Source organism: Athene cunicularia (assembly GCF_003259725.1).
Source record: "Athene cunicularia isolate RWA chromosome 2 unlocalized genomic scaffold, athCun1 chr2_part1, whole genome shotgun sequence".
Taxonomy (NCBI): domain Eukaryota; kingdom Metazoa; phylum Chordata; class Aves; order Strigiformes; family Strigidae; genus Athene; species Athene cunicularia.
The window spans coordinates 144,299,100-144,323,928 of NW_020799095.1; the positions used below are offsets into that span (position 1 = coordinate 144,299,100).

The 24,829-nt window shown below is 37.7% G+C and overlaps 1 protein-coding gene across 1 annotated transcript in view; it reads right to left on the bottom strand.

Annotated features, from left to right (window-relative positions):
- The window catches only part of ADCY8 (adenylate cyclase 8), a 133,111-nt gene that overhangs the window by 9,379 nt on the left and 98,903 nt on the right, over positions 1 to 24,829 (bottom strand). Inside the window, exons 9-14 of the mRNA XM_026841894.1 lie at positions 17,507 to 17,708; positions 14,099 to 14,188; positions 12,558 to 12,730; positions 9,685 to 9,766; positions 5,683 to 5,841; positions 1,928 to 2,074 (exon numbers count right to left, since the gene is read on the bottom strand). Of these exons, the coding sequence (XP_026697695.1) occupies positions 1,928 to 2,074; positions 5,683 to 5,841; positions 9,685 to 9,766; positions 12,558 to 12,730; positions 14,099 to 14,188; positions 17,507 to 17,708 (853 nt within the window). The remainder of the gene's footprint in view (positions 1 to 1,927; positions 2,075 to 5,682; positions 5,842 to 9,684; positions 9,767 to 12,557; positions 12,731 to 14,098; positions 14,189 to 17,506; positions 17,709 to 24,829) is intronic.

The following is a 24,829-nucleotide window of genomic DNA, read 5'->3' on the forward strand; positions in this document are numbered from 1 at the left end:
CACTTTCAACTTTTCCTCCAGTACCTTCCTCTGAAGCCCTTGGAGATAGATACTTGCTCTTCAAAGCAAAATACCCAACCCAAACCAAAAACTCTAGGCTACATCCTCAAAAAGAGATAGGTGTTTAAAGTAGGACTGAGGTAGAACTAAATATTTTTTTTTTTAAAATAAAAGACAGTAATTCTCAAATCATTCAGCTGTATTCTACATCCTGGAGAGGTCAGAATTCTGCCAATACTTTAATTTTCTGGAAAAAAAGCTTTCTGTATGGTTAATCTATGGGCAGAATCCTTGTCCAGATGCAAAAATTGAGTATGCCTTCTTGCCTTCTCTCAAAATCTCATCTTTTGCACTCTGATAATGTATTTGAGTTAAAAGCCAAAGCGCTAAAAGATGTTATCTTTTTTCAAACCATAACCTAAGTAGAGTTTTTTCCTTCTCTGCTTTAGATAATTGTCCATGGTTACATAGCTTATGTGGGATGTGAGATCCAGATCCAGCTCCTTTTGAGGGAACAAACTCTGTTTTCTTGAACTACATATTAATTTTAAGCTGACAAGACACTCATCACTTCTCCAGTTGAAACTTTACTACAATACAGAAATGAATTTAAATTCCTTGAGATAAACAGAGATTAAACATGGGTTTCTTGGGTAGGATTTTTTACTGTTTCTCAATGATTTCTTGCTATCCATGTGACCTCTCCCCTGCTGTCTAATTTAGTACTGATCATGCCTTGTTCAGCAGAATTCTGAAAAGGATGTCTTTTTCCCACTTTGTCTTTCAATAACTTAACTAAAACCAGAGTCACAGACCAATGATCCCACCACCATCCCTCCCTCTTTCCCCTCCCCTTTTCTCTCTGGACCACTCCAGTCTGTCACACAGATCCAATCTCACTGGTAGGTAGAAATGCCTGATTCTACTTCTACCACTCAGGGAGCTCAGGATATCTACTCACCCCTGAGGAAATCTTGCAGTGTATAGGTTAAACTACCCCATGCTAGGTAAGTTTGGCCTTACTTTTGCACCTTGCCTAGTTTTAAAGTTTTTTTCAAAGTTCTTCGTAGGTCTATCATTTGTCCTCTTCCTTAATTCCTCTTGGTCTCATTGCTGGACATGATACCATCTGTCTAAGCTTCCTTACTAACTAGTTGGTATGGAATATAACAAGTATACAACTTGCTCCTGACTTGCTCTTCAATTTCCAGGTTTTCCTTACACCTGGAAATAGCTACATTGGGGATCTGACTTTTTTTCTGTTTAACTTATCCCCCCCTCAACTCCCTTTCTGAAATTAACTGGATGGGATATCTAAATACTTTTCCTTTCTATGTTGTTTCCTTTTCTTTTTTTTTAAAAAAAAAAAATTCCCTTCACCTCTGAATTCCTCAGTAAGGCAAGCGGCTTTATTTCATTTATTCCTGTATAACATACCTGACCAGACAAGTGTCCTCAGTTAATGTGTCACCACATTTCATTCTCTACCAAGCATTCGCTTCTGAGCTGTTGCTTCACACTTAACGACACTGTTTCAGGTTTAACATTCATTGAGTTCATTCAACCAATGACTTCAAAACAACATTTTTATCTGTTTGGTTTAAATATCTTTATCCTTCTTTCTTCTACAGATCTAAGGCATGTTCTTCTTCTAGATACACTGGAGCAGACTGTGATTTTATTTATGCATGTTTATACTCAAGTAACTATTGATTTCAGTCTCTATCTCACTAGGGCATTCAGACTAAAGTTTGGCAAAACTAAGTATAAAAACCCAAAATACACAATTCTAATTGGTGTAACTCCCCCCCACACAATTAACTGGAAGCAGAATAGTTATTAAATTTGATAATTTAGGGTGATATATTTGGTATTTGGGAACTCATCATTTAAGTGCTATCATATTTTCTCTAGTAGCTGGCATTACCTCATCGAAGTCTGCAATGATTTCATTCAGCAAGCGCAGACATTCTACTCCTTGGTTATTCATCTCGGTCTGGGAATAGAAGTCAGCAAATCCAGGAATAGAAGCAAACATCACACCAACAGCATCATAAGACTGAGAGTATAATTCCTAAAAGAACAGTGAAGAAAAATGAGCTAAAATGGTAATATATGGAAGAGAGCACTTATTGGCTGTTATTAAAATGTTTCTTTGTTTTTCCATGTGTAATAACTTAATATCTGAGGTTAGCATTTATATACTGTTAGTGAAGTTCAGCAGGAGACTGACAGCTCTCATATTTTTATCATGGATTAGATGCAGGGTTTGGCCTTTTTTTGAAAGTCTGCTTTTTCTGCTTCTGAGATCAAGAAGTTACACCAGAAAAAATGAAATAGAATTTTTCATTTTGATTTATATGGGGAATCGCTTGAAAAAATGAAGGTTATTTTTTTTTTCAAGAATGAATACCAGAGGATGGAAGCACTGTTAGACAATTAAAAGGAACCTAATGTTTATTATTTATTATTGTTTAAGTCTGTTTCATAAATGTTTGCAGTTGAAAATATTTTTCTGAATTTGTTGATTAACAGGCATCAGATGGGGCCATTTAAAATGTCTAATATGACCTCTTTGTATGAGATTTATCTCAGTTACCACATTTTCTGGTGGATAATTTATACTTCACACTACTGCAGCTCTTTACAAGTTTGTTTATTCACAAGTGTTCAGAGATCCCTTACTGTGTGGTAAACTGTGGTTCTCCTAAGGTGACTATGGAGCTATTTGGCTGCCTGGCTCTGTGTGAGGTTCCTGTTATTAAGGGTTTGAAAGGAGGGAGAAACATGAGGGTGATAATGGAGTTAGTGGAGACAGAAAGAAGCTTATAAGGGATGGAACACAGCAAGCTATTAGAATAAAATATGCCCTGGGATAAGCTTCCACTTATGTTACTCATATAATTCACTCTGGAACTGAATGACAGATTTATTTATGGATGTGTTTGTGATATTATGTATGTGAAAATGCATTCATTTCTTCTATGAACCCAAACAAATTTTTAGGAACAAAACTAATTTCCACTTCTAAAATCCCAGGGACTGAGCATCCCCCTGCCCCAACTCCTGATATGCTTTCTCCTTTGTAGTTTTACCCAATGGTGGGTACTTTCATTTTTGCTCTGGGACTTTTCTTATGACTTTCTGACTTGGAGTAATTGCTTCTCAATATTCTTGTTAGTATACTTTAGGAAAATTTAGTACTTTGGTCTTAGAATAAAAGGACTTACTGCTGGATGCCATAAACCTGATGTAAATACATCAGGCTCCTCTCTTTTCTTCATCTTGCTTCTCCCTAGAAAAGCATTCTGAACCCCTGCCCTGCATTTTGTTATGTTGTTAATGCTGCTACTTATCTAGACTGTTTAGCAATGCGTTCTACAGTAAAAGTGGAAAAATTCTAATAGCTTCCAAAGACACTGCAAAGCTTTGCTTGAGAAAAAGATTGATTTCCTTCCTGCCCTTACAGTTTCTTTCACTGAATAACATCTGCAGGGTCATGGAAGCCATACTCTAAGGACATTCTTATTCTCTTTCATAGGTATAGAAAAAAGTAATATACATGTTAGTTTGTGGATGTTTATGGAAGACTAGAGAATATGTGTTAGGAGAAGCATATATACACTCAGGCATACTCTTTACTAAGATCATGAAGATAGAAAGCAACTGGCTGAAACCTTCAGCTGCTCCGTCTTTCTATTTTTGGTAAGAAGCATCAAGACAGAAATAATACATCCAGGAGAAAACGCTTACAGTACACATTTGGGAATTCATTTTTTGAGAGCAGAGAAATTAACTTAATGGCCAGACATGAACTGCAGGATTGATTGTACTGAGATCTGGTAGATGTTACAGCCAGCCAGCTCATGCATAAATCATCCTCAAGTATAGTCACTTTGGAAATTGCCTTACAAAAAGCAGGGGTGGTGGAATTGAATTCAGTGGCAAATTACTGAAGCATCAGCAGTGATCCATGGGACATCTGTTTGCTTCTAAAGATTATTATGCATGTAAGTGTATGTGAATGAATGTGTAAGAGAGGACATGTATTCCCTGAAAATCCATAATGCAAGATTGCCAGCACACACTCATGGATGGCATTGGGGTCTGCTTCATTTGTAATGAAGCATTTTAACCTAGTTGCTTTCACACACACAGTTTTTTCAAGTGCATAGCAGTGTTTTTATGGCAGTTTAATACCCACAGAGTGTAAAATTCCTCAGGAGGCTGATTTCTAAAGTGCCTTTTCCTGTAGCTTCTCACTATGACGTCCTTCCCTAGGTGATATTTGAAATCACATCTTCAGAACACAATGATTCCTCATTGTGCAGTTTAATTCATTTGGCTACATCTATTTCCAAAATGTATAATCAAAAAAAGATAGGCTTGGTTCCTTTTTGCTACACAATGAATAGTTATGTCAGTGCTTGCAACCTGAATCTTGCATCATTTGTTATCTCTTCATTATGAAAGATAATTCCAACATTACATGAGAAAATTCCAGTTTCATCATACAGTACCCTTCATTGACAGATAATATTGTAATACACATTTGCCTTATTTCAGATAAGGAGTAAATGACTTACTGCTGCTTTCAGAAACAAATTCTGGACTTCCCTTAATCCCTTCAGCAACCTCTCTTCAAATCCTGTTTGAGAAATATCCAGAGTCTCCTTATCAAGCTTTTCTTTGTATACTACAACACTTTTCAGGAACATAGCCACAAATGATGTTTCTGAAATGGGTGTTTCATTAACTGCCCAAAAAGGTAACTCAGGGGCAATATGAAATGGCAGAAATGTTCTCTTGGGTCTGAAGATGCGAGTACCTGTTGCACAGATTCCTTCCAGAATAACTGCCACGGCCATAATAATACTCTGCAACATTGGGCTATCCTAAGGTTGCACAAGCATTCTGTTAAATTCACATATCTTTTTTAGGAATACTAGTTTTTCATAGAGGCATAGGTTGGAAGGGACCTCTGAAGGTAATCTACTACAGTTCCCACTCAAAGCACAGCCAATTAGATCAAGTCTCTTATGATCTTGTTCAACTGAGGGTTGAATATCTCCAGGACGAGTTTTCACAACCTCTTTGAGCCCTGATGCAATGACGACTTTCCCAGGGATTCTTTATCCCTTGTATCTAACTGAGATTTTTCTTCCTACAACATGTGTCATTGTCTCTTGTCCTTTTGCTTGCACATTGCATAAGAATTTGGCTCTGTCTTCTCTATAAACACCCATTAGATAGTTGAAGACAATGATGAGATCCTCTTTCAGCCTTTTACTCTTAAGGTTGTATGAACCCATCTCTCTCAGTCTCTCCTCATATGTCATGTGCCCCAATTCCCTAATCATTTTAGTGGCCCTCTGTTAGGCTTGCACTAGTAGGTCCCTGTGTCTCCTACTGGTGAGCCTGACCCTAGGAACACCACTGCAGATGTGATCCTGGAAGTGCAGAACCCTTTACTTTAAAACATCAATTTTTAAAAATGTGGATCAGATACCAAATATTGGCAGTATTTGTGTAATAAATCCTATTGAGAATTAAGTTCTAACAGATCTGCTTTTCTTTTGCTAATTAGACAAAAGTATCAAAAGTATCAAAAGTATCAAAAGTATCAAAAGTATCAAAAGTATCAAAAGTATCAAAAGTATCAAAAATAAAACTGATACATACTTCATTATCCCGATCCTTCTCCAGGAAGTGACGGGCAACGTGACTGGGTAAAATATTTCGTAACATATTTTCATTGTGCTCCCTTAGCTCCTTCATTTCATTGATTTCTTCTTTTGCTTGAACACGCCACAGAAAATCCAGCCTTGCTGTGTACTCAAGCTGTAGTTCCAGAAAGAAAAAAATAAGGCAAAAATAAAATATGACAAGATAAGAGTAGAATTTGTATTGTCATCCTGGCAGGCTGCTCCTGCCATGTAACTACCATCAGTGCTTCTGAAGATCTTAGAATCTGAAAGAATTTGATTTCATTGCCAGAAAAAGAGATTATTTCTCTTCCTAGTGTATGGTGAGTGCCTCAGAGGAATCTTGAGCAAAATAATATTTGTCATATTACTGCTATGGTCAATGGATAGAAAATGCCATAAAATTATTTTCCTTTTAAACAACTCTTTATTAATTAGATAATGGAGTCAGACAGAAGCTATGGTATTGGAAGGCATTGGTATTGGTATGAAATAACTATGTTCCCCTTTTCATATGTGTTTTCAAATGAAATGGTTTTCATGAGAGAATAGCACAAGGGTCATTCTAAACACTGCAGAGACAGGTAGTTTACTTTTCAAGGATGAACATCTTTCAGCAAAACTAGACATAACAGCCCAACACACTCCCAAAGAGGACTTTCAAATCTGTGGCACTAAAAATGAGGTATTTTTACTGTTGGGGTATGTACTTATTTACAATTTAAGTATTTTAAAAGATAGTGAAAGACATGCTATTTGATAATCCATGAAACAGTCTGTCCCTAATATATCATGAGTCCAGAGTCTGCAATCAGAATTTACTATGTGCACAGTGGCAGTGCCTGATACCCTCACCTCCCAAACCCAAACACTCTGCGGACAACTGTCACAGACAAGGAAAGCACAAGGTAAGGATTAGTGTTCGTGGTGCAGTGTGTTCTTCCTTAGAGAATGAGAAAAGAAGATTTACATCCCAAAGGGACACTTTCAACCACCGAAAACAGCCTAACTCCAGATAAAACAAACAAATATCCTTTCTTTGACACATTAAAATTTGAATATAGAAAGGATAACAAAGAGACCTGAAGCATAATACCAGAATTAAGTATGTCTCTTCCTCTCTTTTTCAGTTGGAAAAATCTCCTCCTCACATTTCCTGATTCCTCCCCTTTTTCCCAAGCATGAAGAAGGTTCAGAGGGTCATGTTTTTTGCAGATAAATTGCTCTGTAGAGATGTCAGTCTCTCCTCCCTTCCCACAAGGCTCTGTAGAGCTAAGCCACAGCCCTAACATCCAGAGGTTATTAGGTTCATAGCTGTCTGTGCCTGCACTGTCAAAGTTCAAGTCTTTGTACTAAAGAGCCCCAGAAGCAGAGAAGCAAACCAGCTGGTCAACACTTGCCTACACCAGAACACTCATCTGGTGTAGGCAAGGTGTACACTCAGATCTACAATCTAAAGGACACCAGAGAGGATTTGGGCCTCCCTTTTATAAGGTGCCTTTTTAGGGTTAATTGAGTAGAGGGAGAGGAGGGACTGAGTCTGCTGTAGGTAGTTTTATTCCTTCTTTGCAATTGTTAAGACCTTCCCTTTTAAAACCATGGCAGAAGGCTTCACTCAGGGTTAATAAACTATTTATATTATGTGTTTTCACTAAAAATGCATTTCTAATAAAGAAGACTGTACATAGTATTGTATTTTGATAAGATTTTAAGTGATAATTTATGTTCATACAAAATATTCTACTTGTTAAAAACATAAATGAACACATTTTACAACAGAATAAGTCTAACCTCAGAATTGTCCACAACACTTCTTTCGTGTGCTTTTTCTCAAGTCTAGTTTGCAGAAACACTGCTGTACAATATATATTACTCATGTTAAAAAGATGTGCTTCTAGATGAAATTGAATTTCTAATAGGGAATTAGTATATTTAACCTGATGTCATGTAACAGCAACACAACGACCTTTAATTATAGGTTTAGCACAAGACACCTCGAGATTTATTGGCTTGAGTGCAGTTAAGATTTTAAGAAAGCTCTGAGTCTACTTAGACAGTCTCACATAACTTTTTCTTGAATTTAACTTAAAATTTTGGGTGCAAAAGTGGGGATTAACTTTAAATCACGATGGATAGAGAACAGTAGTTAGTTGTTCAGAAATAAATGCCCATAAATTTAATGCTACAAAAGTAATCTTTTTTGTAAATCCACCTAGAGTGAGGCCAGTTTTAAGCTATTTTACTTCAGAATACTTTTGCGGTTTGTGAGAAGCTAATCTGTGCTGAAGGAAATTAATACAAGGAAATGTTCTTGGGTACTGCCATTGGATATTGCTAACCTGACAGAGTGGCCCTGTGAATGATTTGGGAGAAAATGCAGCAGATAACACGTCTCAGGGACAATTTCCAAGGGTAGTTTGAGTGCAGCCACCCTGTTTTATGGAACAGGAATATTAATAGGATGGAAAAAGACTGTCCTGTACTAACAGACCTCTGAGCTGGAAAATACTCTTAAACACCCCAGATCAAGCTTTTGTAAAAGACAGATATTTATGCTCACTATTGTGATCCTGAAGAGCATTGCCTGGATTCTGCCTCATAATTGCTCTACCTAGACTCCATTAGTGTTTTTTTTCTTAGTACTTACTCTCCTATTAGATGATTCCCAAGCCTTAGATTTGTATCTTCGCTTATGTTAAAAATAATTGGAAATATTATAAGACTTATCATAAATTTGGGATATTCAGTTCTTGTTTGTTGCATATTTTTCCTAAACGGGCTTTATGTCTTGTTAAAGATATGTCAAAGTGCATTGTTTTCCATCAAACTTAAATCTGGGTACAATGCATGTTTCATCTCCTGCTTTCCTACTCTCTCATTCCTCTTCCTCAGAAAGAAGATAGGAAGGAAGAAAATTACTAGAATGCTTAGGTGTTGCCTTCTTTTTGCTCTCCTGTGGAAGGAATGGAGCCTGTAGGTATTTGCACAAAGTATAAAGTTATTGAATATAGTAATGCAGTGTATGATACTGCATTATTAATCATAGCAATGTTCCTCTTATTGCCTCACTCAAATTATGATGATTGAGAAATGCTGGTATTAATGAATCTAGTGCTCTTCAGGGGAAAAATCTTTAAGCAAGTTGAACATGAAGAACAATGTTTAAAGGCAATTGTGGTTGCTGCTTCTTTTAATGCAGTGGTCCCATCTTGCCTTTATGTCACCAGAAACTGCCTGAAGTCAAAATGTTTGACATGCAGCAGCCTAGAGGTTGACAACCAGAAAAGCTGTGGAGAAAACACCCTTCTTGATGTGCCTTTTGTTCAATGCATTTGTTGTTTTAAATCTTCATTGTCATACTTCACTTTCCCTGTGCGCTGTTTATAGTCTTGAAATACCCAATTTCTCACTTACCTCTCAAGAGATCAATCCTAAAGCTCTGAGAGCCTTAAACCCTGGTTATGAGCTAAGTCCAGGTGAAAGAATACTTGCAAGTCGTCCATGACCCAAAGAAATTAATGTTGGTGCTTAACCGCAAATTTTCCTCATTTCCTCAAATCTGTTGTTTTTCCTCTATGAACCTACTAAGCCATTTCATGTGAGTTTTATTATTTACTGTTTGTTATTCCCTTTCCTCATTTGGTTTTATGCCTACTCAAGTGCGCTGAAGCAGTCAGATGCCACTGGAATTGTACATGTACCTAAGATAAATGAAGTCCTGTTTGTTCCTTTAATTTCTATTAGACAATGCAATATAACTTGTGTATTGCAGAATAAAATATTGCACATGTTCTTTAAGAATGCTAAGCAGTGTCAGATGTGGGCTTTCTTTAATCAGATTCTGCATATGGTTTATTAAATTGTTAAAGGTCATATGCTCAAGTGGATAAAAAGGCAGTTGGTATTTTGAAAGTAATTATTGTCACATCCTGTAATTGCAAGTGATATAGGGAATGGTTAAAACAAATGTTTGCATTACCTGCTGACCATGATAAAACACGGCTAAAAGGAACATTGCCATCAGTAGTAAAGATGCCTCCTTTGTACCCAGGAAGTCTGTGCTGGAAAAAAAAATCCAGAGTAAAATACAGTTATTGATTTGTCAGTGTTGCAATTGTTCAGAAGTTTCATTTTATAATGCACCCTGGTGCTTTTTGTGGTTTTAAAAAAATCCCCTGCATTTGAAAATTTAACTTAGCAATAATTAGTTCAAGAGAACAGGAGTGTAATTGCATTGCTCACCGTTTGGAGACAAAAGTATTAAATAACTAAATGGCAGCCTACAGTAGCTACACAGAAGATGATGACCTTTCTCTTCCAAATCTGATATGCAAGTTGTGTGTCAGACATGCTCTTTTCCTGGGAGCCTGGTAAACAAGCATGAACACCACAGCCCTGGCAGAGTACAGGAGGTGGGACCTGGATGGGGAAAGGTTGAGGCTGGAGCTGGGAAAGGGAAACTCCCAGATTGTGAAGGTGAATGGGCCTAGAGATAAAAGATGAACCCCAAGGCAGGTGTTGAAAGTTAAACATCCCCATATTGTGGGAAAGGTCTGGAAAATGTGACAAATGGGTTAAGGAAGGAGGTGTGGATCAAAGGGGACAAATGACAATCAGTAATTAGGACTGGTTTTACTGAGCTACAAAGAGGAGTGCAGAGAAGAAATGACAGGGGAAGTAAAGGAAATTTGCATACAATAGGGAAGCAAAGATGAGCCAGGAAGGTACTGGCTGTATGAAATCTGCTGTATGAAATTGCTGAGATGCTTTGTGTGGAGCACAGATGAAAGGGGTCCAGAATAGTTAAAGGGGATTTCAAATATGAGGAGAAATTACAGTTATGTGAAAAGAGAGACTGAGTATCTCTGTAATATCAGGGTTTTTTAAAAAGGCGTGTTTCCTGGGGGAAAATATATAAATGAAGAGGTTAGGGAATTTGTGGGGACAAACTTATCGTAAAACAAAAGGGAGAAAGAACTAAATTTGGAGGCGCATCAAACATGGATACTTGGCAATTATTTTGTTGAAGGGAGATGAGGAAAGATGAGGTTAAGAGGTGTTTAAAGCTTGAAGTTGTGGAAAAAAGTTAAAGGAGTAAACAAGGAGCAGAAGTTGGAAGAGACTTTGGGACACTCCTCTGTCTACCTTGAGATCTAAGAATAAAGCAAAGTCCAGACCCTGAGTCCGTTTTCTGTAATAATCTTAAAAAAAAGATTATGTGATATTTTTATGATATCACAACAGAGAAATTAGAGAGAAAAAGAGCAGAGCCTGATGGAGGATAAAATAAAAGGAAACTTTCTTGTGAGAGACCTAACTGAACTGACTTTGTGGGCCTAATGAAGAATTTACTGTGAGGAAATGAGTCATCAGTATAGAGCCAAAGACAGGCAGGAAACATCTTTGTCATCTGCAAATATTTTGGAATCCAAATGTTTCCCATTTTGAAGTTGTCTGAAATACAACCTCCTAAAGATTTCATTACAGAAGGACTCCTTGTACACTGGCTAAAGGCAACAGCCTCAGAGGTCTTCGTTATGAATTCATCTGGTACTGCATATTGTGGCAATGTACCTATAGCCTCAAATATATGAGCTAGATGAGTTTTGTAGGGACTTGCAAAATCTTTCATTCAACTAATTGGTATGGCTAAGAAAACAGATACATTTCTGGGCACACAGCTTTGAACCTCATGCTCCCTAATGTCAGAGCTGAAGTTCAGATCCTTGTCCTGAGAGTGGAGCATCTCAGCTGAGTTCCCTATGTCCTGGACTGTGGGCTACTCTAGAGAATATTCCTGACTTTTTCTAACTCTTCTGTGATAAAAGTCACTAGAGAGTTTCATTGACACGGGGAATAGAAACTACTCTGAATTCTCTAAGATTTTCACACAAGAGTTAATCTTTCATTATGATGCTTGATTAGGGACAAAAATTAAACACAATGATCATGATCTCTACTTCTAGATGCTTAGCCAAAATATTGCTTACTGCCATTTGCCATGTTTACTGGGGTCTGCTGTGAATATGTTACTGTCATATCATTAGTTATTTTAGGAGAATAACTAGCATTAAGAAAAGGAATTGCATACCAAATCTTTAGTACCTTGCTACCATGGGAAGCTAGCAAGGAAAGATGCAGAGTCTTACTATGTGTAAAGGTGTGGCTGTTGTGAGAACTACTTGTACTGAAAATCCATCCTTTTCTGTCATTCTGAGGATCTTCATCTGGCACTCACTCACAAGAACAGCCATCTGTAATACTACATCGGTCAAGTATCAAAGACTGAAGAAGTGTTTTTCTGAATGAGCTAAATCACTGCTGTTCAAAATTCAGTTATTGCAATGCTTAGTTCATCTCTGACTGCAAATTACTGTGGCTCTTCTGTCTCCTTGTCAACTCCTCTTGCTGGGAAGGAAGCCTTGGAGGAGAGGTCTATCCTTCAAATGCACTCCTACAAAACTCAGTCATCCCTGTATTCTGTATATCTTTCACAGCAACGGTTCACTCCTGTTTTCTTAAATTGAGAAGAGTTTCAATCAGTATCTCTACAGTTTTCAATAATAGAAGCAACCAATCTATATGCACTGTAATACATATTTTTAGCAACATGGATAGACTATGGGAGACATAAAAGACAAACCCTGCTCAATATTTAAATGTCCTCATAAAATTAACATTTTAATAAAAAAGCTTGAGAAAGAATCACAGTATAAATCTTTCTGGATTAGTCATTGTCTCTTGCAACCATCACTCTTAACTATAGTGCTATACAATATATGCAAACTCTGGCAAGACTTGACCCATTACCTTATTAAAAAGCAGTTCCTAAAGGGGACTGTGAACACTTACTCTCCATTGTGGTTAAAGTTGTCATATTGCAGAAAAAGGGAAGCATAAATGGTCTCAGTCAGAAGAGAATAGATCGCAATCATGATGAGAAGTACTGCCAGCTTCAGGACAGAGTTGAGACGAAGAAAGACTGCACAAGTCACCATTGCCAGCACACCAGTGAAGACAAAATACTGAATAGAAAACAGCACTGGTTACTTTGGGTGATCAGTGACTACATATTAACTCTATAAATTTCTACATAAATGATCAAGTGATCAGAAGTATAAAAAAAATTGCTCTGGATTTCAGTGCTCAGTCTTCTCAGGGTGCAGGACACTTTGAAAGTAAGGGGTTTGCTAGAATAGGATGGGAAATTACAAATTCTCTATTTTGCATGGAACCTCCATGTTAGCAGAAATCTTCCTCTGTGCTTTTATAGAATTTTCCTTGTATTAGAAAGGAAAGGGCATCCTGTATAGTTAAAAGAGAAAAGGGACAGATGCTGTGTGTAGTCATTTGCTAATGAAAAGTCAACTTTTCATTAGAGAAAATTATTTATCTTCCTTTGGATTCTGACTTTCCACAAGACCCACATTAATCAGGATGAGAGAACCATCGTCCTGCTTTAATCCTTTTCCCACACTAATTGAAGAGAGGATAAAGCCACACGTTTGTGTGTTTTCTAATATATTTGTAAAAAAAAATTATTTTTAATATTGCAGGGCTAGATTAGTTACATTACTCTCTTAAAATGTGATGCCTGGAAGTTTCATTCACATCTAATTTTCTAATATCTATGTGGTCTCATTTTTCTCAATGATTAGTCATCTGTCAAATGCAACCCATGCAGCTGATACTGGATATAGAGAGACAATCATGGCCATGAGCTGTTCAGATTTAAAATAGCAACATCAACACCCACAGTCCAGATGTAGTTTAAATAACTCCTATCATACAGTTTTAGGAGAGATAGCCTTCATTCTTCTGAGTACAGTTTTTCTTTAGTACAGTTCCTCTGTAGAAAATTCTTTCTTGCAATTTGCAGCATGAGGCTGGCAGTATCATGACGCTGCCATATGAATTTCTAGGCAACATACTTGTTTTACCTACACATGACCAACCTATTGATTTTTTTGCCTGATCCTTTTTTTTTTTTTTTTTTGTTCCAAAAGCAAATTTAAAATAACTAGAGTAAAATGACTGATGGTTTTCCTATGTAAGAAGTATTAGTCTCCATTAGCTTCATATGAATGAAATGGTGTGTTTTATTGCACTAGGTTACTGAATCACTGCTAGGTGTATTTCCAGCACAAAGGTTCTTATGAAGTTCGGAGGCTGAAACTTGGTTGTAATGCCTCATTAGACCATAAGACTAATTTCTTCTATAACCTGCCTCTGCTTTTTCTATCAGCATATGGATATATGCAAAGGTTCAGCTTCACAGTGTTGTTGAGGCACCTGACCCCACCACCAGTACACAGGTCACTGATTCCAGGTAGTGGTTGCCATGTAACCTTTGTAAATCCTTGCCTCAGATGCAAAAGTACCCTCAGAAATACCTCAGGATAGGAACAGATGTCTGTAAAAGATGTAGATGAATTGAACGTCTGGTTCTTCAGGGTTACTGGTTTGTCAAAATCACACCATAGCTGTGAAGAAAGAAAACAAAATGAGGGCTATATTGTACACTAGTGACTAAGTGCTTGTGTGGTGAGCAGCTGGGTTCAGGGTTGGAAATGGCTGACCTGCTGCTCTCCACGCCAGCTCCGTAACTGGCACTAAGGACTAAATAGGCTGTAGGAAGACATACTGTGGAGATGAAATGGAAAGGGGGGAGCTATTCATGCTACAGATGTTCAGCATCTGAGTAGCCTTCCTCTTGTTGCCAAAGGGGAAAGATGAGCATCTCTGGGAGTTTCAGGGGACTGATGTTGGACTTTTAAGAATTACTGTCTCAAAATGTTTACATTTTACTATAAACTATAGAGAAAATTATTAAATTGGGACCATAAAATTAGATTGCATATGTGCACTTGTTTGCAAGCAGGTTTTATTTCTGTATGTTGCTATGGACAGTGTTATCCTTCTAAATGTGGGACAAAATCCCACGGCATCATGCAGAATTGGCTTGTGCCAAAACAAATGTGGTCCCAGAACTGCAACTGTGATGCCTAGAATGGAAGGGAATAAAAAATCATTTACAATATAATGGTTTTGAGAATATAACATGGCCTTTTGCTGTTATGACCTGCATTCATTTTAATGGTACTTCAAAACAAGTGTATTAAATACAAACAAAATAGCAGTGTGGAGTTGCAATACATCATGGCCTTACAACACAGAAAAAAAAAAAATCATTAATGGTTTCATGTTTTGACGTTAAAGCAGATGGAGTCTCATGTTACATATATTAAACCAATCTGGATGTTTATACTAGGTCATTTCATCAACCTGGTATGTACAAGCTAGTTCCCCTGTCTTTCTTTCCAACAGAGTTAGAGAGTTTGTTTAATGAGGCCTGATTTCTTATAATTAAATTCTAATGAATTTTGAACTTGAAACTCTCTTGTTTGTTCTTTCAGCAATTCAGTCATCTCTGCAATGCAGCAACATTATCTGGGTTATCTGCGCAGTCCTCCGTGACAACAGATAGTTATTGGTGCCTTCTGAAAGTTTATGAGGTGTACAGTACCTGTCTGCAGGGCACAGTGCCGTGAGAAACACTCTGCGTGTCTTTTAAAAAGACCTTCAGGATCGGGAAAATTATTCTAATTTTAGAACAATAAGAATGCACTTGATGTAAAGAACCACAAGACACATTTGCCACCCTGATGAAACCAGAGACTTACAGCTCTTGTTAGAAAGCATCTGAGTATTAGTTTCCTCCAGCTGGGTGCATTTGAACTCAGTGGACACACATAGCTGCAAGGCTGAGATGCATTACCTGTTCTTAAATGCATGCAAGTCCCTCCTGAGCAAACTACTATTATGGCAGAATTTTGACATATGAAATAATGAGGTTATATGAATGTTGTGATTTCCTGTAGAGGTCAGGACAAGGTGACGCAAGCCATTGACATTCTACATATATGGTAATAGAAATAACTGTTTATTGCTTTATAGAAACCCATTGGTATGGCAGTAAAAAGAATTCTATTTCTTTTAACTGTTTTTGGATTAGCCATCCCACGAGATTGCAGTGGACACAATTTTAAAAAATAATCCACAACAAGTCAGGGGAAAATCCTGTTATTATCATATCCATAACAAATAACGTAGTGATAGCCCATTAGAGATCATCTCGTTTCAAGAACAAGATTAATTCTTCCAAAATCTTTCCTGACAGGCATTCTGAAACATGATTTAAAAAACTCTAAATTTTACAGCACTCCTTAGTGATCTATAACATAATGTACCACTGTACTTATGTTCAGGATGTTTTCAGCCTTATTGAATTTCCTGTCATTTGCCATATTTTTATTTTCTTTGTAAGGATAGTAATCAATAGCTACATTCTTGTTTCTCCAACTAGCTGTCTTATCAGTTTAGTATCACTAAAAAACCCAGACATATGCTGAGTCCTTGCATATTGCCAACCGGAATTCCGTCATGGAAGGATGACAGCAATAGAACGTAATAAAATCTCATATCTGTTAGCAGAAGATGAGGCAAATCCTTGATGTATCAGACTTCAGCATACTTACTCTAATGATATAATCATAATTGTTATTATTGCAGGATAATTATGATTACTGTTATGTTGTTATAGTTGCCATTGTTATTACTGCCACTAAATGCTTTCCTGGTCTCATCTAGAAGGAAATAAATATTTACAAAGAATAAAGTTCAGATGAAAAAGCACTTTTACCTCCATAGCCAAAAGGTACCTTACAAGAGGAAAGAGTGATGAAAATATTACTTTTAATCTACTGGTCAGATATTTACCACCTTCTTGGCTCAGGCTTCAACACCTACCAGGTTGTCTGACATGATAATCTGCCTAATTCATGCAAAGCTGTCTCATATTTCTGAAGACATCAGGATAATCAGAGCTCTAATTTATTTGCATATAAGGCCCCACTCTCTTACCCTGTGACACCGTATAGAGCCAGTCCCACAACATTCAATTACCAAAATTTTTTTCTAACTACAGCTGCTAAGCGAGGCTTGGTACATGCCTTTCCTCACAGGTATACTGATAAACATTGCTCTAGATCTGTCACACCTTAGAGTCTTAGTGGAGGTGTGTAAATTAGGAGTCAAATCAAACTAAACTCCTTATGGGGATAGTGGAGAGAGAAAAATCTCTTTATTGGGACCAGTATGATCAAGAGAAATCCTTGTGGATGCCTGTTGGTCTGCACTGACTATAAAGAAAGCTGTGAGTGTCTATGCCCATGGTTTGGTACTTCAGCTAAGGTAAATCTGGACCAAAGCGGTTTTGTCAAAGCACTAAATGCATAAGTAAGGCAAGGTATGTGTAGAATTTACACTTTTTAACTTCTTCCATGCTGTGGTTACTGTCTCAGCTTGACCTGCTCCATCCTTTCTTTAAAGGTATTTTCTGTGTTCATTTACACTTCTCATTTTTTTAGTAATCTAATTAAGGGCAGAACTGTGAGATGAGGAATTTAATATCTATAAGCATTACTTGCACTGACATTCTTTAGAAAAGTATATCAGCATGTCAGAAAATTACAAATGGTCCTCAAAGTATAGATAAATTGAACAGAGAGTAGCAAAGGGTTTTAAAAATAGATGATACTCATAAGGGAGAAATAATTAGATATTTCAGAAATACATAGCTTAAGCAACAGATTGAATTTCCTGAAGCTGTGGTACTTTCCCTTTTATGTTTAAATTATAGCTGGCTTATAAACACATTAGTTAGCAAGTCCTGTAGCAAGCTTAATAATTCATAAATCATCTTTTCCTGTATAATATTCCCTAGTTCCCTATAAGCTTACAATATTGATGATGGCTCCAAGAAAGTTAATCAGAATGGATGCAAATATAATGACATTCCTGGCCAAGTAGGTCTCATTAATCCAGCAGCAAGTTTTCCGCAGCATTAAGGGTAAACATTTGTAATCTTCTGCTGTAGTGATTAGCACAAGAGCGGAGTGCAGCATAATCAGAATAGAAAACTGAATGACCATTGGTATCACCCTGGGAAGAAAAAGAAAAGAGAACCTATCATTAAACCTCAACACAATGCCACTGCTAATAAAAATAAATGTGTAAACAGTTAAAACTAGGAAAAATAAGTTGTCATAAATCTGAGACAATTAGTCTAGGAAAAAACCCAGAGAAAGCAAAGATTTGCTCATGTTCCGTAAGCCTGCCATTACTTCACACAGTTTCTTGCTGAGAAAATTCTGTTGAAGAAACAAGCCAGGGAAATAATTGCCACTGCCTCTCTCTGTCTATATAGAGTCTCGGTGGCAGGAATGTCCTTTCTTTGGGGTCTCAGTTGTCCTTTAAGTTTCTTTCAGAGCAAATATAGTCAACCTGTAGGATCCTGATGCCACTTATATATGAGCTGATTCCCACTCTTGTACACCAGTTTGGGGGCAGTTTAGTAATGTTATTTTGTATGCAGCACAACACAGTTGTCTTAAACTCATGCTATACGGAGAGTCATAGACTCTAAAATGAATTCAGTAGTGCAATCTGTTTTCTGGATATAAACCAGGATACAATAATGATATAAATGCAAGATTCCCCTCCTAATTATTAGTGGGACAACTGCAGCTAAGAATCTCACTGGTTTCTAAAAATGCAAAAGGATTGATCTTCTGTTTTCATGGAAGTCCTTTAAAATACAGAGCATATGAAAAAAAAAATTATATGATTCAAACATATTGAAAGAAAACATGTTCTTTGGCATACCCTGTAAACATTGTCCTTGCAAATGTGATCCTTAATCAAGTATTGTTAAGTGTGTACACAGAATAGACAGTTCAAATCTTTTGAATAGACCATTAAACCCCATAATATCTCCTGGTTCAACTTCCATTATATTTTTCTATTTTTATTCCTTTTCTTGCTTAAATCTGGGACCTGAAGTCAATCAAGTAACTGACATGGCTGGAAAAAACAGTAAATCATTTTACTTCGCTGAGAGGAAGCACTCAACAATTCATTTCAAGATTTTTTTGTCACGATTTCTGCCAGTCATTGTCCTTCTGTGTCTCTTTTCCCAAAGTTCAAACCCACGCAAATTAAAAGTAACTCCACTTCTGTAAACATCTCTCCTCTTCACTCTGTTTTCCTTTGCCTTTTTGCTACAAGGAGAGTGTTTAAACTGGAGGTTTGAATTAAGTGATTAAAATTTCCAGTAACATAGTTGTATACGTGCCAGTATACTTCAGTGATTTAATCACAATGTCTCACAGAAAAAAAAAAAACAAAAAACAAAACGTTGAGAGTGGACTATCAGGGTGCTCCAGGAAGACTTCTGCACTTTGAGGCGGCTGAATGTAGGTAAGCTGACTCTGGTTATTAAGCCTTCTGTAAAAATATGTATGCTTTGTCTTATTAAAAACATGAAGTTTCAGGTTTTGCTACACATCACCTACCCTTCTCCTTGGCAAGACAAATTTAAGGGTGCAAGGTGGAAACAGAAGTGAAAATATTAAGATAGCTTTTATTTCCTCATTTTTCAGTAGGTCAGCCATATCTACTCCCTGAGTCTAAATGGACTGTATTTCAAGCTACCTCACATTCCCCTCAGTTTCAGGCTATTTAAATTTGGCTTTAGAAGAGCAAATTCTAAACTCACACAGATCTGAATTCAAATCTGTGGTTTGAGCCTATTAACTAAAACTTTCACTCTAAAATATTTCAACATGAGCTAATAGGTATGTAACTAATGGGAAGAGGAAACTACACTGAATAGTATGAGAGGATACATGGACATAGAAGAAAATGCTTGCAAATCAGTTTGGGTGGGAACTGGCATTTCTTAGCTCTGGCCATATTTGCAGCTGATGGATAGTATTTAAAATATTTGTCCCAAGGAGACACCAAAGATGCACTGGCTAGTTTATGTGAAAACTGTGAGTACATCTTCCTCACAGTACTGATGTTTGTAGAAAATACCTTGAGAAAGCAAGAGAAATGAAAATGTTTATGTTCAAAAGGAAATTCTTTTTTGAAAAAAGTAGGCATAAATCAGAGTATATGCAGGGAAATGTTGGTCGTGTTGAGGGAAAAGCCAGAAATAATGTATGAGATAAAGTTGTCTTTTAGTCTGAAAGTGATTTAAGTGCAGAACTGTACTCCTGTATGCTTTAGACTACTTAATTTTAAATATTATCTTTTACAACAATGTTCTGATTTTTAGTGTCCTTGTTCAGCTGTGATGATGATAGAGATTCATATACCTTAAATTTGATGTTGTTTTAAATGCAATATTTGCATAAACATTATTTCTTTCTGATCATCCAAACAGTCTTTCTGGGAAAATAACTCCCTTAAAGTATCAGGACAGAATAACAAGCATTTTACTTCAAACTTTTTTGTCTATTACTAAAATTAATCAAGCTAACACAGAAGTATTAAGAAGGTATAAGATTTTGAAAACAGCATGCAAGTCTCAGAATAATTTACAGTAATGCAGCTGTGGTTTATATGTACAGCTCCTAATCTCAGAACCTCAAAATTAATGAGACTTGCAGTGTAAACAGATAATGAACAGAAAAAGAGGCTGTATTTAGCAGAGAGTTTTCCTTTGGGAACATGTCTGAACGGCTATAAGTAAAATATATATGCAAAAGATGTTTGGGGCTTTTTTGTAGTACCAAATTATATTACAAAACATTTTGAAATAAAATGTTGAAAAATATCAAAATGGAAGTTCTGTTTCCTAATGAACTTACATAAGAAGAATTACACATTAACTTCCTTTGAGATCTTCCATGTGGTAATATTTATTAGCTTTGACACTGTTCTGATGATGTACCACTTGTATGAGATGTTATCTTACACTTGAGTCAGCATTTCACTCCAACGAGCTTTGCCAGAGTCCTGTATGTGACTTGAATACAGGACAGTGGAGCTTCCCCAAAAAAGTTCCATCTTCTCCAGTGGCCTCACCCAGAAGTAAAGCTTGCTTTTGAAAGAAGGAACAATGTAGCCAGTAAAAACAAACTGTATTATGAAGAAAAGAGTGAATAATGAGGAAACAAAGACTGGAGCAAAGGAGCCACATATTTCATCCTGTGAGACTAAAAGTTTTGTGGGAAGAGTCTCAGGACTTCCTGAAATTCCCAAGGCTACCAAGTAAAAACACAATACAACAATGTCTTGAAAGAAGCTTCTCTCTGTGAAAATACACAGAAAGCCAGGGAAGGTCTGGACAATATGTTCATGGAGAACTAGTTAAGGGAGTCAGCAGGGCTCATCAAGAGAGCTGTGTAGTTTAGGATATAATTTATCTTACTGCTCAGCAGTCTTAGATTTATTCACATCCACTGACCCCTTCTCCATTGGCTATACTTTGAACCCAGTGTTTAGAAAATGGTAGATAGTTATGTAAGATTAATTCCTTGCTGCCCACACTACAGCTGCATTGTGCAATAGTCTTCTTGCTTTCCAAAGCCAAATGACCAAGATCCTCTTTAGGACTGATAGTTTCTAACTATATCTCTGATATACATAGACAGTCTAATATATGCAGATGTAGCCTACCAATTCTGCAGACCTAGTCTGACCCAGCTCTAAATGAAACTAAATTAATGCTTTTGAAAGGGTTAGAATCAAGCCTCTGAAGTTCAGACCTAAGGACACTGTACATGAGTTCTTATTTTGGACTGCCAAACTCTAGATGTAAAACCTAGTACTATTGAATTAAGGTACTATAAAGGGAGCATCTAGGGACCTAAGCCCGGGATATCAATCCAACATACAGCATAACCTGATGTGGTGCCTGAGAAACCATGGCCTTGTATTTATTCATAATATATAGGCAACAAAAATTCTTCCACTGTAGCTGTTCGGTTAAACACTGATGTGTTTGTCTCTTGTCTAAGACGGCTTGACATGAAACCAAAACTGAAGTGCACACACCTGTGACCTCTGAGAGGATCAATACAGTATCTGTGCTAAGATTTCTTGGCAGCATGCTGACAGGATCCAGCAGAAGACATAGCCAAGTTCAGAGGAATAGGAACAAACAGCCATAATAACCTTCTGTCCGTTAACTCCTCGCAGAACTACAGAATCACAGAATTGTCTAGGTTGGAAAAGACCTTGAAGACCGTCCAGTCCAACCATTAACCTCACACTGACAGTTCCCAACTCCACCAGATCCTTCAGTGCTGTCGACCCGACTCTTAAACACCTCCAGGGATGGGGACTCCACCACCTCCCTGGGCAGCCCATTCCAACGCCCAACAACCCCTTCTGGAAAGAAATGCTTCCTAATATCCAGTCTAAACCTTCCCTGGAGCAACTTGAGGGCATTCCCTCTTGTCCTGTTGCTTGTTACTTGGTTAAAGAGACTCATCCCCAGCTCTCTGCACCCTCCTGTCAGGGAGCTGTAGAGGGCGATGAGGTCTCCCCTCAGCCTCCTCTTCTCCAGACTAAACCCCCCCAGTTCCCTCAGCCGCTCCCCGTACAACCTGTGCTCCAGACCCTGCACCAGCTCCGTTGCCCTTCTCTGGACACGCTCGAGTCATTCAATGTCCTTTTTGTAGTGAGGGGCCCAAAACTGAACACAGGAATCGAGGGGCGGCCTCACCAGTGCTGAGTACAGGGCTCAGATCCCTTCCCTGTCCCTGCTGGCCACGCTATTGCTGACACAAGCCAGGATGCCATTGGCCTTCTTGGCCCCCTGGGCACACTGCTGGCTCCTGTTCAGCCGGCTGTCAATCACCCCCCAGGTCCCTCTCTGACTGGCAGCTCTCCAGCCACTCCTCCCCAAGCCTGTAGCCCTGCTGGGGGTTGTTGTGGCCCAAGGGCAGCCCCCGGCATTTGCCCTCAGTGAAACTCCCCTAGTTGGCCTCAGCCCATGGCTCCAGCCTGTCCAGGTCTCTCTGCAGAGCCTCCCTACCCTCGAGCAGATCAACACTCCCACCCAACTGGGTGTTAGCTGCAAACTGACTGAGGGTGCCCTCGATCCCCTCGTCCAGATCATCAATAAAGATGTTAAACAGGAGTGGCCCCAACACCCAGCCCTGGGGGACACCACTCCTGACCGGCCGCCAACTGGATTTAACTCCGTTCACCACAACGCTTTGGGCCCGGCCATCCAGACAGATTTTTACCCAGCAAAGCGTGTGCCCATCCAAACTGTGAGCAAAGAGAATGCTGTGGGAACTAGGACTCTTGGGTTGGATCCCCTCTTCATTCAAGAAGAAATTGAAGACCAAATGTTTTTCTTTCTAGGGGTTCCCTAGCAGTCAAGCTCAAGTGAAATTTGAAATGGAGCTTTTGCCTTTCCTCTTCCTTGTGTATAGTCACAAATCAAGAATTGTGTCTGAAGGAAATTTTATGTAAAAGAGAAGATGCAGATGTTTAAATGAAGAACAATTTTAAAGCTGTTTTTCTTCCCTCGCAAGAATAACCCAGTGAAAAACTGACAGAAATAAGAGTAATTCAGCAGTCTACTCTAGCATGATCTATTGCCCATGTGAGCATATAGAAAGTTCATTTCAGGAAATGAATCAAACTCCTGGGCCTCTCAGATGGAGAAGATGAATCACTGCAAGGTTGGCAATGTAACTTAATGGTTTCATAGAGGATAATTACAGCAGAAATATGGCATTAATTTATGTCACTTAGGGTAGTTTCCTCAACTCAATATTTCAAAGAATGAAAACTATTGCAAAGATTTTTAAATTCAGTGATGTGCCTGCCCTGCCAGGGAAAGGTATGAATGGATCAAATATTTATCCTGCAAGAGACAGATATAAACTGGGATAAAATTCTGAAACTCTCATACACGGTAGATGCAATAATACAAAAATGATTCCCTTCTTTAACACACAGACTGAGGCAACCTATCTGGGAAAATCCCAAAAGATCATTAGTAGGATATGTTTTATGATGATTTAAATAATGTTTTCTTTCAACAAATTTCCAGAAATCCCCAAAAGATTCAGCTCAGAAAGATATTTAAAACATGTACTTAAGCAAATATAAAATTCCTTCTTCAACATCTCTCTGAAGCATTCATTGAAAGACACTTAACTGTGTTGTTGGCAAATGGGTAAGTTACCATAAGGAGTGTGAACATAGTTCATTAGTTGTTCCATGGAAGTGATGTCTATGCTCTTCCACTGTGGTAGTTTACTTCTCTGGTATCTACTAGAAGTATAACAGATGAGCATGCAGTTATCTCCAAGACTCTCTGAATCCAACTCCTGCCTAACTTTGTGATAGCTTCTTCAGTTGCTCATACCTTGAATTGTTTTAGAAATGGAATTTAGGAAATCTGAACTTCCAGATTATTTCCTCATTCAATGTGTTTAAGCCTATTGAAACCTTCCCACTCAAAGCCCCTCATCCTCTTATTTTAGGGTTGCTCATCTGCTGACCTCTGGTCATTTAATAGGCATGTTTTTTTTAAGACTGAAACACATTTTTGAAGCAGAGTATTAGAACGTGAAAAATTAATACCAGAATCTGCATTCTTAAACCTTGACAGAGATCTTCATCTCCTGAAGGAACATAAGAACTGTTACAAAGCACACATGTGGCTCCAAATCTTCTCTCATAAAACAGATAGTACTAAATATCCTTTCCCTAAATATCTTCCTTGCTGATCTTGTATGAATTTATCTAATCTTTATTTGAATCTATTTATATTTACAGCCTCTTTAACATTCAGTGACAAAAAGGTCCTCAAAGCATTTTTGAAGTGCAGGGAAAAACACAAGACTACTGTGCAAGATGGGAAACCAGGAAGTGAGACATCTGAAGGCAATGTGGTTATGTGACTCCTTCTCCCCTAGTTCCAATGACACTAGACACTCTCATGAGAATTAACAAAGATGAATCTGTGCAGTAGAAAAAAATGTCTTTTTTTTTTTTTCCCCTAGCATAGCAGTGATTGATATAGCAAGAGAAATCTTTTTTGGAAAACAGGTTCTACTAATAAGATCCATAAATCTTCTTGTACATACAGAGAAAAAAACAAACAAATAAACAAACAAAACCAGCTACCAGAAGTGGAGAATTTTGACTGCGTTTTGGGAGAAGAACTTTAAAAAAACCAAACAACTTTAATAGTATTGGAGCAATATAACACATAAAGAACAGCAGAAGGTCATGTATTACTCTGG